Here is a 16,857-nt window from a genome sequence, read left to right as displayed (position 1 = left end):
GTCCCCCACCCCCCATCCTCCTGGAGGAGTAACACTAAATACCTCTACCAAAGCTACTGCATACATTAATCCAAGGTATAAGCTTATTCACGGCTCTAAAATCAGAAGCTGAAACGTGTAATCTGCTGATTTACTCTAATGCCTAGAGGCTCTAAATGAGATTGCCTTCCACCGTCTCGCCGGCTAGGCTTTGTTGCTACATCAGCTCTGAAACAAAAATCCTTTTCGCTCCTTTCCTAGGTAAATCGCGAGGCAGGACGCAGCTAAGAAAATCCTTCTTCGCTCTTAACCGCTGTAGCTCGCACCGCCCTCACGACCCCACTGCCGGCGCCTTCTGTGCTGTGAGAGGCGGGACCGCGCCAGGGGCGGAGCGGTGCGCGCCCACAAAAGCGGCACGGCTCGGCTCGGCTCGGCTCGGCTGGGCGCGGCATGGAGGCGGCGCGGGACGTGGTGGGCTCGCTGCTGCGGTGAGTGGCGGCTCGGGCGGTGCGCGGCATCCCCGCGGGCTGCCGCAGCCCCGGGGACGGGCCGCTGTGCCGGCGGCTGGGGAGCGCCGCTTTGCGCGGGCCGGGCGGCGGCCCCGCTCCCCGGAGACCCTCCGAGGAGCCGCAGTAACTTGTCAGCTCCTGGCCCTTCAGGGGCAAAGGAGCCTTTCCAAGCTCCAGCGGTAGCGAGCGGCGTAGTGGAGACGCAAGTCTGCCCAGCAAACGGCCAAAAACCTTTGGAGCCGGAGAGGAAGCTCTGCTGAGGGAAGCACGAGTAGGAAGCTCTACAGTTTTAACCCTCATATCTGCTTTTTTGAGGTGTAGCAACAAGGATGTGGGGCTTGAGGACACCGCCTGCCTCCCAGCAAGCAGCGAGGCTAACGTGTTGTGGGCTAAAATGAAGCTTCATTTCAGGCATGAAGTCGTGGTGGAGTTTACCAGCCGCTTGTATTTGATGACAACATGACTGGAATTCAAGGCCTCTGTTTGCATTTCAGCTGCTTTTACATGTAGAAGTCTAATTCTGTGCATCACTCAAATGCATCTTGTTATAGCTGCTGTTCTGGTATCTTTAAAACTATTGTTCTGGCAGAGAAACCGAGTCTATAATGCAGCAGACTGTCAGGTCTCCTAACTAATTTCTGGCTTTCTGGGGGCTTCGCTGTTACTGTTGTTGTTGTCTGTCTGTGAACTCTAACCTAAAGTCCAACCATGCCATATTCTGAAGCCACTTGTGTTGTGCAACTTTGACTTTGAGTGTGACTGAGGGCTGTTGCACCATATTCTTAGATAAACATACATGGAATATTGCAAACAGAGGTAGAGTGAAATATGTGCACAGGGCTCAAGGCAGCTTTTAATCCCCCCCCCCCCTTTTTTAAACCTCCTCAAAAAAAGCTGAATTCATCTGTCATCATCCTCCCCCCTTCCTCCCAGCCTTGACACTACACTGAATGTTTGGGGCAGTACCTGCAAGTCCCTTTCTAACTGATTTTAGTTGTACAGAACAAAATGAGATAAGATTCTCAAGATACTTACTTTTTTTGATCATAAATTCTTTTTCTGAGTTCTTGCATTTCCTGCTGACATAGGATGCTTCTCCCTTTGGGGAAGACTGAAGACCTAATCCTTCCAACTTTAAACAGTAAGAAAACAATGGTGGGCTTGTTGGTATCTAATAAGTCATTCAACTTTATTAGAAAGTTAGCGCTTTACAGTGCTCCCTGTATCTGTACCATTCATTTGCTGACTTGGTTTGATCAGCTTTTGGTAGGAAGCTATTCTCAGTAACTCCAAGCTAACAGAGGTATTCCTGGCATCAGGAATTCCTGTCTGGTTTCTGAGAACTGCTGCAGTAAAAAGTGATCCTTCTAGGAGCCCTGGGCCTAGGCTGGGCTGTTTTAAATCTGTGGCCATGGGAGAGAGGAGAAAAAGAGACTTTAGGCAATAGGCCCAGAAACAGAAGGGTTTCGTTCTGTTATCCAAAAGAGCGTAAAAGCACAGTGGCTTCTGCTACCTTGTACCTGTCGTTACCTGAAAAATCACCCAGTGCTAGAGCCTAGATTCACTACTTTGTAAGCAGACTGAGTTTAGATATGGTATTGACTGGTTTCTTGAAACAAAGATGAAGTGGTACTGATGTTAAGTAACTATTGATGTTAAGTAACTCGGATTTCTGTATTTCTGTTCAGTGACTGAGTCCGCTGAAGCTAATGGAAGTCCTGGTTTAGTAATCTCTTTTCCCGCTTTCCCTCCTGCAGAATTAGGCAACACCATAGGGTGATTGGGGTGTTTTTTTTTTTTTTTTTTTTTTTTTTTTTTTTTTTTTTTTTTTTTTTTTTTTTGAGTCCAGAAGAAAATTCTGCTCAGAGCTGCAAAATGGCCTATAGAGTTGGCTCTGCTTGTGCCAGAAATGAACCCTTGCTTCTAAATTATCTTGAGTCCTGCCTGTGCCCTGCCTCTATATCAAGGGGTATGTCATGGCTTTTTCTCATATGCTTTGCCTTTTGTGTGTGACAGCTTTGCTTGAGTAACAGGAAAGAAAATTGTTTAACAGGACTGGTATTTTCTGTCATGACAAAATACCCTATTGGCAATATGGTCATATGCATCACAAGCTCTTCTACACTTTGTTTTCAATCCTAATTTTCAAATGTGTGAGTAGAAAAGGAGCTGTACTAGCTCTAAAAGTGTTGTCTCCTGTATCCTGAGCATCGCGCTTCCTAACGTGTAGGTGCCCCATGGAGTTGCCAGCCCTGGCTGAGCTGAACAGGCCTCATGCTTGAGGAAAAGATGTGGGTGGTTCAGAACGGGAGCTGCCCGTAGGCTAGCAGGGTGACGGGGGCACTGTTACACTCATCAGTGAAGAGCTCAACAAACACACCTGGTCTTAGCACACGTCCCTTTACGGATCTTAAGTGCCCGCCCTGTGTCCGTGCTACTCCCTGCCTTCTCCCTGGCCTTGACCCTTCTCTAGAAGAAAAGTGCTTGATCCTTTGACTGGAAACATCAGTGTTTCAGTAATTCCTGTAGATGAAGAGATTGCCAGTTTACTTCATCCTCCTCTGTGAAAGTGTATGAGAATAACTTTTCCTCCACAAAGCTGGTATCTTACACTGATACTGGAGAACAAAGCAGTGATGCGTCCCTTTCCTGCCCCTGTGCAACTTCCTGTGGAGGAGCAATAGGTATTCAGGAAATAAAACCCAAGAATCTGAGAGATGCAGTGCAGTCCTACATAAACAAGATTTATTTACAAACAGATTGGCCCTTTCCAGATATCATACAGAAGGAGATTTTTGGCAAACTGTCTAGCTATTGAATTAACCAATACAATTTGACAGCAATCACTTAAAATCACTAGATGTAGATGGGAGCAATTCTGTATTTTGCTGGATATTGGAGTAGACAGTCACCACTTGTGTGCTCAGTTTTTCTAAGAGAACCTAAATAGTCACTATTAAAACATGATTCTCAGAATAAACTCAGAAATATCTTTCTGGAAGCGTCTAAATTCTTCTAGGCTCTCTGCTGTTATGCTCTGACACTATCATTATGTACTCTGATTTTAGCTTTCACTTCATTTGATTCATTTTCTTCTTTCAATACCTTGCGACACAAATCTTATTTTGTTGTTTCTGAAGCTAGATGGAATTTTGTAAACCTGCTGGCCTCACTGCAACCCAGACCTTGACATCAGCTGAGCTCAGTAGCAACTTCAGCAGTGTTTTCAAATGTCACAGGCAAGAGAAAATTCAGAGCTCTGTAGAGCTATATAATATTTAGTTTTGAAAGCAAGCTCCACAAATCTAACGTGACCTATGAATTACTTGCATAATATGCTTACGTCACTGAACTCAAGAGTCCTTCTCACAGTGCTTGACATGAGTGTTTTTATAACTAAGCTGAAATTTTCTTTGTCTTAGATCTTTGGTATCCATGGGAGCATCTGTGGGAGCGGTAACAAAACAGACCCTGTTCCCTCCTCTCATGCCTGCAGGGAGACCTTTTCGTGTATCAAATGCCTCCAGAAGCAGCCGGAAAGGAATTGTTGCAAGCAGTCTGCAAGAGCTAATCAGCAAGGTATAGCAAAAGTTCCCGCTCTGGCTGAAATTTATAGTGAGGTACTGTATCCCAGGAAGGTAACCCACAGGCTTCTGCTCTTCTAAAAATGTTTACTGGGGAAGTTTAAGGGAATGTGGCAGATAAACAAGTCTGAATATTTAATTATAGGGAGAAGGATCACAGTGACATGCCACCTTTCATATGCTATAATCTCTTTCATTGCAGACCTTAGATGCCTTCCTTATATCTGCTAGAATTATTACTCTGGTTTTGGAGGAAGATGGCACAGTTGTAGAAACAGAAGAGTTCTTTCAGTCCCTGGACGATAATACACACTTCATGATCCTAGAAGAAGGACAAAAATGGACACAAGTAAGTGTTCACTTGGAGAGAGAAAAGAAGAGGAAGAAAACTTCCCCTAAAAAAGACAAGTGTTACAGAATCATTAAGCCTTCCTGGTTGATAAATCAAATTGGTTTTGTTTTGTTTATTTTCCCTGTTCTTGAACATAGGTCTATTGACAAAGATCTGCTGTGAGTTGAATGAAATGTTACAAATGAACACAAATTTATAGGGGAAAATCCCAGTTTTGGAGAAGCTCATTAATAACTTCATTCTTGAGCTTTTGTCTAACATAGAGGGAATGAGGACTTTGATTATGTTAACTTTTAAGGAGATTGTACTTTTTAGCTTATCTTAGAGCCTCAAATTAAGCAATACAAAATAAGTTTTGCTTTGTAGTGAATGCAATAGTAGTTTAGTGAAGACTAGAGAAATGCCTGTATTCAATCTTGCAAATGACTAAAAGTTGTCATTAAAAATCTAATGATAGCCTAGATCTTTGACATGTTTTAAGAACTACTTAGTCTAGCTAGCTTTAGCCTTCTAATGCTGGAAAATTACTGTCCAGTTTTGGAGTTTGTATGAGTAGCATAGCTGTATGTTAATAAGAGTCAAATTCTTAAGTGCCCTTTTGTGGAATGGTTATTGCTAGAAAGCTGTCATCAAACTTTTGTGTACCAGGTACAAAGGAGGAAACAGCTAGCTTAGGGGCAGTAGCAGGCCAACCCATTTCTGTGTTTATGTGCATAGCTCATTTTGGCCCCATTTAGTACAGTGTAGGCAGCTTGCATGTTTTTTCTCTGGTGCTGTCTCATTGGTTTATCAACCTGCTGTGCTGGGGCTGTGAGTTCCAAGAGCAGAAAAGAAGTTGCAGCTATGGATATGACTTTATCTCCTTCCCCCTCTCTGCCCTATGTCCTGTTTGGCATGGCTGCAGGTCTAGCTTAAATGCTGCCCCTCTTCAGTATGTCCTGAGTGACAGTGCAAGAGCACCACAACTCCATCATAAATCACCTGGAGTGTGGAGGAAAGCTTGGTCATGCTTCACCCATATATCCTGAGATATATGGAGCTAATGGGATATGGGATATGCTAACAAGCCTACCCAACTACGTGTACTTCTGTTGATGGGGGGGGCCTGTTGATAGCCTCTGAGCTGAGTACGAACAGAGAAAAAGAAGCTGGCATAAAGCTTCTGGTTAATGATACCCTACAGTGCTTAACTCAGTCATATTTATCTTGGCACTGTCTGAGCAGTGGAGTAACAAGTCTTAAAAGCCCCAGTCTTACCCAACTTTATTGCTTCATTTAACATGCAAAAACAGATCGGTTGCTGCAAATTAATTCTTAATAAAATGTGTTAAGTAAAGTATCACATGTATCCACTAGGTGTCTCTCTAATGATGGGACTTGCTTACTAATTTTTTCTTTTTTTTTTTTTTTTTTCTTCAAGTAAGTGATCTAATCCTGAAAGAGTACAAGGGCTGCTTTTTCATTAAAACTTGCTGGGCAGAAGAGGCTGGAGTTAAAGTGGAAGATAACCTTCCACATCCCTCCTCCTTTGCTTTTTCTTTTAAAAATTAGCATTAAATTCTAGGTATAATCAATAGTGGTTTCCCTCTCCCTCTTTCTTAGTAAGAAGAGAAGGTGTTACATGCCAGGATTTGAAATGAGGACTTAGCTGCAAATATAACTTTCACAAATGTCATAAGTAAGATTGCTAAATAGTATTGTGCTTCTTCCTAAAGTGAAGGACCTAATGTCTCACTTCCCGTTGAAATATCAGGGACAGCTTCCACTGGGATTACCTGTGGTCTCAATGTAGCTTGAAAAAGAAACCAGATTAAAGTAAAGAAATATTCAAGAGCTGTTACATCACTTTAGAACATGAGCTTTAAAAAGATCCAGAAACTGGATCGGTTTGGAATAGCTTCAGATGGATGATCAGGACTTGGACAAAATTATATAAACTGCGAACATTGCTTTTCTGTAAGTGCTAATGCTTTTAATTGTAATTAGAACTGATTTAAGACCTAGCCCAAAGACTGGAATAAGTGAGTTGCTTCTAAAGAACTGCACCATTAACAATTGTCTTGCTATATTCTCCGGACTTGTAAACTGTCTCTCTCTTTCTAAATTAGACAAGAAATGGAGTCACCCCTATGAGACAAAAGAAGAAAATGGGAGTAGCTAATATCACATTTGATCTGTACAAGCTGAACCCTAAAGATTTTATTGGCTGCTTAAATGTGAAGGCCACTTTCTATGAAATCTACTCTGTGTCATATGATATCAAATGTATGGGAGCCAAAAGCATATTGCGGTAAGTATATGCTTCCAGTGCTAACAAGGCTTGTATTAATGACAAGAACCTGTGTTTGCATACCAGTTCTGTGAAGCAGGTCTGTTTATAAACTTGGTATTTTTAATTCTTACAAATTAGTCAACATGCTGAAGCTTCCAGTGAAAGGTAGATAGCTATATTATAAAAGTTTTTTTTTTTTAAAAAAAAAAAAAAAGTGTGTATAACTTGCTATAGTTCTTCATAGTGGAATCTTAAACTTTCACCAAGACAAAACTTTATCAGTTTGTACTCGTAAACAATCAAGGTGCTGGCTTTTGTTCTTTGTCTGAGAGAATTCCCCAGACTTTTGACTTGTTTGAAGAATACAGGAGGCTGAGGGATGAATATTATGGTCTTTAGCTGGGTACTTCAATAGGACAAAATGAGATAGGAATCTGAGCCTTAATGGCAGAGAAGTATCTTGAAGGTTGCTCAGATTTTACAAAACCTGGCTGCCAAATTAACCTCCCTAAAGGCACATGGAGATAACAAAAAAGAAAGAAGAAATGATAGTCTGTACTGTCCTCAGTATTTGTCATCTATACTAAGATCATGATGTCACTGTTTTTAAGCAAACTAATCTCTAAGTGAACTAACAGAGCCTAAGCAAACTAACAGAGCCTAGAAAAGACCCCTGCCTCCTGCAGGACCAAGCTCTAGTGGATCCTTGATTTGGAAGAAGGGGCTGTTGGGAACTGCTGCCTCATTCAGAAGCAAAAATATTTGTCTGTCCTGTCCGCTGCTTTCTAGTCTTGTGCCTTGTCAAAAACAGCTATGTCTGTTTTTGACTGAAGAAATAACTCCTTCACAGAGGTACCATACTTCTGCTTTGACAGTTGTTTAAGTTAGAGCCCTGAACTGCTGAAAGGTTTACCTGACATTTTGAGGATCAGATCTACTCCATACAGAACACACAAATCTGTGCCTCTCAGTGGGGTTTACACTTCACCTGAGCAACACGTAGTCTTTAGTTTGAAGTGTTCAAGTAGTCCCTAGCCTCATGTGCAGGTCTTAAGGGAATAAGATTAGCATTATGATATTTGTGTCTGACTGACCTTCCCACTGTGCTTAGGTGATCCTTTACTTAAATTTAAAGGTGATGTGACCATAAATGAGACTTGTATCTCTGATTGTTCTACAGTAATTACACTGCTGCATACTACGTAGCACTGGCTTCATTAGAGTTTCTCCAAAGAAAAGGTCTCCCCTTGAACTGCTGCACTCCTCCAGTTCCTGTGTTTGTCAAGCCTCTTGAACCAGAACAAACTCTAATTTCTGGCTATCTGTTGTGGCAATGGGTATCAGCACAGGAACTTGCAGCATTAAAGAATTGTAAGTGACAGTTCTGCATGCCAATACAGTGCAGCTGGTGAGAAAGAAGTGATGCAGGGAAACAGCTGAAGTAGACATGGAGTTCTACTGGAAGCACAGCTAGTCTACAAAGACTGAACTATAAAGGAAGCACTAGCATGAGGGTGGGAAATTAGCCCACTGGCAAAGAACAGTGACAAGAGAGGCAATAACCTTGGATGCTCTTGAATCTGACTGTGAGACGATCTGTCTCAACTTGCTACTTAAATTGAGGTTAGACTGCATTAGTCCTTCGGCTAATGAGTTCCAAATTACTAACTCTTCTGCCATATCCCTGAGCCCTCCCACAGAGTGTGAAGGAAACGACTTTAAAATACTGCAGTTCACTGGTGGGAGGGGCTCGCTGCCTGCCAGATCTGATCATTTCCCCTAACTGTTTCTCCCTGTCTTGTCCTACTGAAGGATCAAATGTTCAGTTCAACAAATAACTTCCTCTGTGGCTTACAGGACAACTGCTCTCATGTGCTAGTGACACACTGCAGCTGCTCAAAAGCTTGGTACCAGGTGCAGTTTTCTTTACACTGTAAAGCTCATTGGCCTGTGCTGTACCATGGAGGGAAGGACATGCTGAATGGCATGTGTGTGAGTACAGTACTTTTAAAGGCTTCTCAGGCTCTAAGTGGCAGTGTATTAAACTTTGGGGAAGTACTGTATTTTAACTGCAAACATTCTTTAGTTATGGCAGGGAAGTGTTTTTTTGTTTGTTTGTTTGTTTTGTTTTTTTTTTTTTTTTTTTTTTGCTAGAACTCAAAGGACAACTGAATAGCGAGAGTAGGTTCACAATTGCATGTTTTTTTGGACAGGAATTGAGAAAATCTTCCTCCTTTTTTGCAGAAGGGGGAGACTGGTCTGGTTTCTGCATCTTCAGAAACTAGTTCCTTCCCAATTTCAGAATTGTTTCAGTTCTTTACTCCCGCTTCCCTAGCATCTTAACCTTATACTTGAGATGGCCTGCTTAACTTTGAGGGGATGAGGCTTGAATATAGCTATTGGCACTGATGTCCCCATTGTCTCTTGGAGAATGGAAGCAAGATGCAGGTATGACTAAGCTGAAGAATGAGGAACCGCTGAAATGTGATAATCTTCATATGCTGTGGTGATCCACAGTCTATCCTATAGACTATGCTTGCCTGGGTTTAGTTTGTGGATCTGTACTGATTCTCAAACCCTATAATACATTCGAATGCTGATACTGTCTCACTACTTCAAAGCATTAATTTGTTGGGAACTGAGAATTCCTAAGGTTTACAGTTTGGGCAGTATTAATGTGCCTGATTTCACTTGTCCTGCTGAAGGGCATCTTCTGTAATGTAATTGCTCAGCTTCAGTGCTAATCAAGTTTGATCTGTAGCTGGGAGACACAAAATGTTCTCTTAGTGACTGGCCTAATGGGGAGAAACAAAATATATTCAGGCTGCAGAAATGCTGCTGGATTCCCAGGCAAAGTTAAATGTTCAGTGGTCCTCTGGTAACTTGATTTTGCAAAAGTTCAGAACTCCTGTAGAAATCTAACAGGACGATAGGACTTGCTTGTTAAATACGTTTTCTGGTTCTACCTAAGCCTGCAACATGTCAACAGTTTTCTGTCAATCAATGGTCACAGAAGTAATTGCTCCAAAGAAGGTGTGGAAATGACTGGCTGCCCAGGAGTGAGAAAGAATAAGAGAATTCTTGAATGTGCCTACCTAATCCGTCTCAGAGTGGTGGGGGGAAAGAAGGACATGACAATGTTGCTCTGCTAGTGAAAACTTTCTTAAACAAGTGGCTTTTCTTTTAGGAAGGTGCTTCAGCTAATATCCCATGCTGCACAAATAACTGGACAATTTCTTCTCTACACTGGAACTTACATGTTGCAGCTGATGGGTGAATATGATGAAGGCGGCACATGTACAAGACGAAAGCAGGAATAGTGAGCACAGCTGCACTTCTAATACTGGATCCTTTTGCTTAAAGATGTTATTTTGCCCAGTTTTGATTGTAATGATGTTTAAAGCAGGGGCTGTTTACTAAGGTGAACTGACCTTTTTTCCCCATGTGGGAATGCTTGTAGGCCTCAGCCATAAAATGTTTGGTGTTCAGACTCTTAACAGAAAAAGGTTGAATGCCTAATGTTTGAGAGTTGGGCAACTGGAGAGAGAACAAGTCTTTGCCCCAGCAACTCTAAATGGAGAATTGGTATACTTGGAAGCATGCAGGCTTTGTATCCTTTTTTTTTTTTTTTTTTTTTTTTTGTTGTTGTTGTTGTTGTTGTTAATTCCTGACACTGCTGGTACTAGTGTTCTACTGCACCTGCAGTACAAAAGGGTGGAAGGTACTTATTTACAATAGGAATGCAGAATATAACTGAATTTTAGTTCAGAAACTGATCACATGAAGTCTAATAGGAGAAAGTGCAACTACTAAGCAGAAGCTTAAAACTTAGCCTTACTTCTCTTAAAGCAAGTAAAAACATTTCATATGCTCCTTACATTTTTCTCTAAATCTACAGTTCTGGTTGGTATAACTCATACCAGTTGGGGGAAAAAAAAAAAAAAGTTGCTATAACTTGCAATAATTTGCCTTAGTTTCAGGAATGTGGCTTACAGGCAACCTCCTGAAGCCCTTTTCACAGGTAATTCTAATTTTTACAGTTCAGCTACAAGATGAGGCACTATATCCCAAGTTGCATTTAAGATGCATGTAGTGTGGATCTGTAGACCCCTGAACTCAAAGCCTCTGTGTTCAGGGGAGAGCAACAGGACACTGTCTAGTCTTGTATAACATACTCTAAACTGGATGCTTGCAGTTTCTTAGTCTACTAAGACAAGCTGTGTTAAAGGGCAAAGTTTTTAATATTTAAGTAGAATTATGTAGAATGTTCTGCAGTTTAGTGATTTGTTAAAATGACTTGTTCCCAGAAAGTGTTTCCTTAACAGTGTGAACAAAGTGGAAAACAAACAGTGGTGGGGATCTTGTGTCAAAATGCAGACCCCTGTTGAAGGAGAAAAAAAAACGAACTACTGTTGTAGGGATTTCTTGAGGTTTTTATGTGCTGGCTTATGACCAATTTTAGGTATATGATTAGATGTATTTTTGCTCAAGAACAAAAGAGTTAAGGAGATAGCAGGTACAGGTAAATGTGTCTTTGACAACAGATGCTACCCAGGAAGAGAAACTCAGTAACAGAGAGAATGAGTGGGACTGGGGAAAGAAAGCAGCAGGAGCAAAAGGGAAAGGATCTCAAGATGCCTGCCACACCTCTACTGAGACAAGAATTGTTTCACTATCAGCTGCATCGATTAGCCCTGTTCTGGGGTCCGAAGGCTGAAGAAAACCTAATGCTCTAAAAGAGTAACAGGTGAACAGGAAGGAGCCAAGAAGCATGGTTGCTGGTGTCCATTCTGATCTATCAGCTGGGTTTGTTCACTTCAAATGTCACTAATACACAGAAATATTGCTCTCACTTTTATCTGCAAATTTCACCTTCATATGCTTATTTGTGCCTTCCCTTTAAGAATCTGACTTAGCTGAAGCTGTATCTTTCAAATCACTGTTGTGGTGAGAAGCAGCCTAAAGGCCAGTCTTAAAGGGACTGACAGACAAGTTTGCCAGGTCTCTTTCTGTTTAGTAATGGTATTACAAAAGAGTAGACAGGTAAGAAAGAAACCATGTGTTTTTTTTCTTTTTTTCTTTTTTTTCTTTTTTTTTTTTTCTTTCCATCCACTTCTGAGTGTTTGCTCTTTCTTAGTTTGGAGGAGAGGCAAGACTCCAGGCAAGGGAAGGGCTGGTTCTTACTAATTTCTCCCAAGGAAGAATGGCTGCAACTTGTAGCACTGTCAAGTTTCCTTTAAAAGAAAGCGCTAAAACTGCTCTGCAGCTACTGAGGAAAGATTACATTAAAATGAAAGTTTTATAATTCATGTTTATTCTCTTCCCCTCCACAACACACTGAAATAGTAACTGTTGGTCAAGGTCTTTCTATCAATATCAAGGAGTAGCATTTAACTGATGCAGTGCAAGGGCCTTGTTACCAACTCTTTCAGCTTTTAAGGCCATTTATTCCATTAAAACAAGCCTGTCTTTGGAAAGTAAACTCTGCATGTTGCTCCTGGGAATACATATGTTGGAAATGGGAGTGCCAACATTAAAAAAAAAAAAAAAAAAAAGTATTGTTCAATATTGGATTAGCTTGTAAATTGCCTCTTCAATATCTGTAATGCAAAAGCTTTTGTAAATCTGGACTGCAGATCTCTCATTCCAGCCTCCTATAGCTGGAGGGAATTACTACTGAGCTAACACTCCATAGTTTCCAGTGGCACTATATAAAAATTTTAAATCTGTAAGACTAACTCTATATGAATTTGAAATGTTTTCAAGCGGCTGCTTCTTTGAGAGCTTAAAACTTGAGCTGCTGAAGGTCATCTGAGCTGCAAAGTCGCCATCTCAAAGTATCTCTGTGTTCCAATTCAGAATGCAAACAGCTGAACAAAGTAACTCAAATTTGGAAATTTCCAAAACACTTCTCTCATTGTGCAGAAATACCAAGTGTTTGAAATTGCTCTATTGCTACTGAATCTGAATTTTGCTACAGGCTTAGTATTTGGGGGATGATATATGCTACTGTACAAACTTTGCCCCCCCCCCCCCCCAGAAATAAAGTTTTGGCTTTGAGTCAAACTGGAGTGCATAATTCTCTGAATTGGAGCCACTTTTTTTTTTTTTTTTTTTTTTGCAGCCTGCTGAAGAGATGCAGCTTTCACTTCAACTATACATGGTACACAGAAAAGTACATCTTCAGCATTTTTTAGCTTCCAGAAAACCACATACAAGTGGTGTGCACTATCTGTTAAGATACAGATTTAAAGAAAAAAGGCTTTTAACTGCAGGTATGCAGAGATTAAGCTAGCTTTTCTACTTTATTTCTTAATTTGTTTTCCTCATTTAATCTGCACTTGTTGTTGCAGTCAAGGCTTGGTAGCACTGAAGTGTGTGTCAAAGGTGTGAAACATGTTTACTGCCTCCCCTTGCATTAGCCATTTTGCCTGTTGCTTTGTATCACTTACTGACAATCCAGTGCACCAAGTCATACTCTCTAGTTACCAAAAAAGGAATTTTCACTGAAGTACTCGATCTTGTTGACTCAGGCACTATTCATGAGCTTCAGGCAAAACAAAGCTGCTCTCTTTGTAACTAGAATGAAGAATCTACTAACTTTTTTTCTTTCTTTGTGCATGTGATTCAGGATTTATCATTACTTCATTTCCTTCCTTTTGTAAACACATGAAGCTGTTGCTTTCTTAAACCTTTCTAATTTTTTCAGAAGAAATGGGGTTACAAACCTTTCTCTCTAGAGGGAGAGGATAACTCCCTGCAGAGAAGGGAGTGCCTAAAAGGAAAATGGGACTTTAGGCTAGAAGATTTTTTTTAGTATAGAGTGCAGAGAGGCAGGTGTCTGAAAATTAGGAAATGTTGGTAATTCTCAATAGTACTGTGAAGATAAATACAATATGTGTGATCATTTGTAACTGACTGGAACTATAAATCATTTCAGCATACTTCTTCCTGAGATAGCACTTGAATTAAAGGCACAAGCTTCTTTTAAAAAGTGTTTAAAATTGAAGTACTAAGTATATTTTTGATTTAATACCTCTGGTTTTACTGGAAATACTATCATAATTAACATGTCACTTTAGCTGTTTATTAATAAGTAATCCTTATGAGGTTTAAGTATTTATCATTTTGTTTTTATCTTACCCGGTTATATATCCAGTTAAAATATTTATGAATATTGTTGTTTTCCTAAGGGGAAAGATGGTGTTTTACCCCTTCACAGCTTTCAAGTCCACTAGTTTAACTTGCTATGACATTAAGATGAGTAGGAATTATAATGTGTCAGTGATGGCAAAATTTTCTGATACGTAGTGCCAATTTTAAGAAATACCATCCATGAATAAATATATTCAAATAGTGGCTTTGGATGATGTCTCTATTAATTTCCAGAATAATTTATGAAATAATCATGAATGTTAATGGATCCATGGTCTGCCACAGGCAGTTTGAAAGTGTTGGACTGCAACACTGAGGTAACTGGATGCTATTATAAGGCTCTCAACTTTTAACTCTCTCCTGCTGACTCACTTTCTGGCCTCAGAGAAACCATGCAAACTGTTTCCTTTCATATGAAAGGAATGCCTTCCTCCATCTGTTTTACCAAAGCTGCAAAAGCCTACAAACTACTGAGTATAGTAGACGGCTTAGGAAATCTCTGGTAGGAGCTGCTCTTTTTCATTAACTATAGATTAACAATCTAGTTTATAATGCCTCATGGAAAACTCCCTGCAGTCATATGTACATAAACAATAGTACAGATTTTCTTTTTGATTTCATGAAAATATGAATTTAATGGAACATCCAGATTCCTCTAATCCAGGATTAATTTACAGTCTTCAGGTAAATGCATCTGTGATATCAATGTAGCGCATTTCTGCCTAGCAAGTACATCCTGTAATCAGCTTAAGTGACAGTTTTGCAGAGTTTCAGTATTGATTTGTATCTCTTGTTGAACAGTTCCCTCTCCCCTTTCTGGGAGAGCCAACTTCTGTTTTCTTGCTCTAGAAAAGTGCAAAATAGCATAGTCTTTAAAAAAAAAAAAAAAAAAAAAAAAAAAAAAAACTTATGATATATCTGGTAAGTAAAATCAGCAGCAAATATGACAGAATATTTTCAGAGTAGTTACAGCTTTTAGAGACAAACCCCCAGTTATGGACAGGACAGGGTCAATACTGCATAACTGCTAATAAAATGCATGCTGACCTCAAACTTGAGCAGCTTTTTTTTTTTTATTTCTGAAGTCTTACAGCAATCTGAGCTGTTCATAGTAGGCTTCTCAGTTATGAATATTTACTAATAAATGTTCATCCTCATTTGACAAGGAATATTGACGTAGTACTAATAGTTATTTTATAAAGTACCCAATGAAATGTAATACTAGAAATACAGTATACCCTAATAAACTCTGGAATCAGTGTAATATATCCCTTATGGTTCCAATAGAAAAAGTACAAGATCATCAATTTTCTAAAAGTCTGTTTTAATAATTAGTCAGAATGCATGATGCATAAGTTAGGTTTTTTCTTTTTAAAGTAATATAACTATTGCCAGCACCACCAGTTCATTGTGAGCCTGTTGTGTGTTTAAAAAAAACAAAAACAAAATAACCCACTGTACTTAACTTAAAACAGTAGTTTAATGGCAGGTGGATAATTCATCTACTATAGAACTAGAGCAGTCTCAGATGTCTAAGTCCTTTAAAGTCCAGTTCTGTATAATAATTTCTCATCATATTGTAATTGTACTGTGAAGTACATAATCGCTTATGTAAAAATATTTGTAATTACGAAGTGTTTTGCCTTGCGTAGGTGCTTGACTTGTTTTGCTGCTTGTCTTTATTTAGTACAGTGTTTTTGTTAATGTTTCCCCCCCCCATCTCCAAAATCAGGAAACAAAAAAACAAGAAAATGCAAATAACCTTAAATAAGAGTAAGAAAGGCTATAGATTACTACTGAACCAGACAAATTGGAAGTCTACAGAGGTACTCCAATTTTTTTCTCTTGAAAAGCTCAAGTGGAAATGGTATTGTTTCAGTGATTTCTGGACCAAAGGTACTTAAATGAGACACTTTCCCCACTACAGGTTTCCTACTTTCTTGTCTGCTTAGGAATGCTGCCTTGAAAAGCTGTTAAGGAATATTGTTCTAATCTGCACCTGGCTCTCTAGGTGAACATGCTTTCCAAATTAAAGTCTGTATGTTTCACAATAGCAAATGTTCTCAGAAAGAACTGATTATTCAACAATAAGCCTATTTTATCTGAAACCAGTAATTACTAAATAGTTGCTACAAACAGCTACTTCCATTTCCCTATACAGAAAAGCCATTTTGCCCTTGGATGAGGTGATAAAAGCTGGTTTTACTCATCATTACAAGCATAGTCTGCAAACTACATTAATATCAGAATTTCATCTAGATAAATAGTCTGTAAGAGAATTTCACCTCTGTGATCATTAGATTCAGTAAACAATTATCTTCTCATATTTCTTGGTCCTCTCTGTCCCTGATATGGTACCAGTGCCTTAGTTTTCACAAGATCAGTGATCAGTGAAAACAAAGCAGTTTTTGTCGTCAGCAGCATCAGCAATGACTAAAGGCAGTAGTAATCTAGTCACTTTTGTTTCTTTGACTTCTACCTCGCTGAAGGTTTTTTTTTTTTTTTCTCTAGAAAATTCCTACTGCTGATAGGAGACCTGCTTTTCTCTTGGAAGCTCCCACCACTTTCCCACTGCCAGCTAGAAAGCTCTAGTTTTTCTTCATCTAAACCTTCCTCTGTCTGATATGGTTAACTAGATGTCACTAGCTTCATGTACTCTGATCTTTCTACTGTTTTCCTGTGCCTTGCTCCACAATTCCCTTTACATATGCTACCTGTTCTGCTGCTCTGCTCTGCTATTCAGCTTGTGGCGTTCTATTTCTTCCAGATCTGCTTCTGCCACATTCCAACCAAAAATAAATAAATAAATAATGACTGAGGAAGAGCGTGGGAGTATCATTAAGGCAACTGCAACCCCCCCCCCCCAAAAAAAAAAGTCATATCAGTCTTTCTCTCTGTTGTTCACAGTATATGTTTTCAAGTAGAAATGGTCTGTCTCTGCATGTAGGATTTTTATCATGACCATGCTCTGCATTAATGAAGTTGTCCTGACATACAAAGTTTTTG

The 16,857-nt window shown here is 39.8% G+C and overlaps 1 protein-coding gene across 3 annotated transcripts; it reads left to right on the top strand.

Moving 5' to 3' along the window:
• The first annotated feature begins 413 nt into the window (after positions 1 to 413).
• Positions 414 to 16,572, top strand: CIDEA (cell death inducing DFFA like effector a). 3 transcript variants are annotated; one of them, XR_009957659.1, is made up of 7 exons: positions 414 to 467; positions 3,911 to 4,067; positions 4,275 to 4,421; positions 6,533 to 6,714; positions 9,884 to 10,306; positions 11,033 to 11,443; positions 16,363 to 16,572. XR_009957659.1 is itself a non-coding variant. In XM_062570111.1 (6 exons), coding segments are annotated over exons 1-6 (657 nt in total). In that variant the 5' UTR covers positions 414 to 429; the 3' UTR covers positions 11,242 to 14,063. The 3 variants fall into 3 exon arrangements, 1 of the variants encoding a protein (XP_062426095.1); XR_009957658.1 differs by lacking the exon at positions 16,363 to 16,572 and having other exon boundaries at positions 11,033 to 14,063; XM_062570111.1 differs by lacking the exon at positions 16,363 to 16,572 and having other exon boundaries at positions 9,884 to 10,015; positions 11,241 to 14,063.
• Positions 16,573 to 16,857: the final 285 nt, after the last annotated feature.

Source organism: Rhea pennata, chromosome 2, assembly GCF_028389875.1.
Source record: "Rhea pennata isolate bPtePen1 chromosome 2, bPtePen1.pri, whole genome shotgun sequence".
Classification (NCBI taxonomy): domain Eukaryota; kingdom Metazoa; phylum Chordata; class Aves; order Rheiformes; family Rheidae; genus Rhea; species Rhea pennata.
Note: the sequence above shows the minus strand (reverse complement) of the source record. Positions and strands in the feature narration are given on the sequence as shown.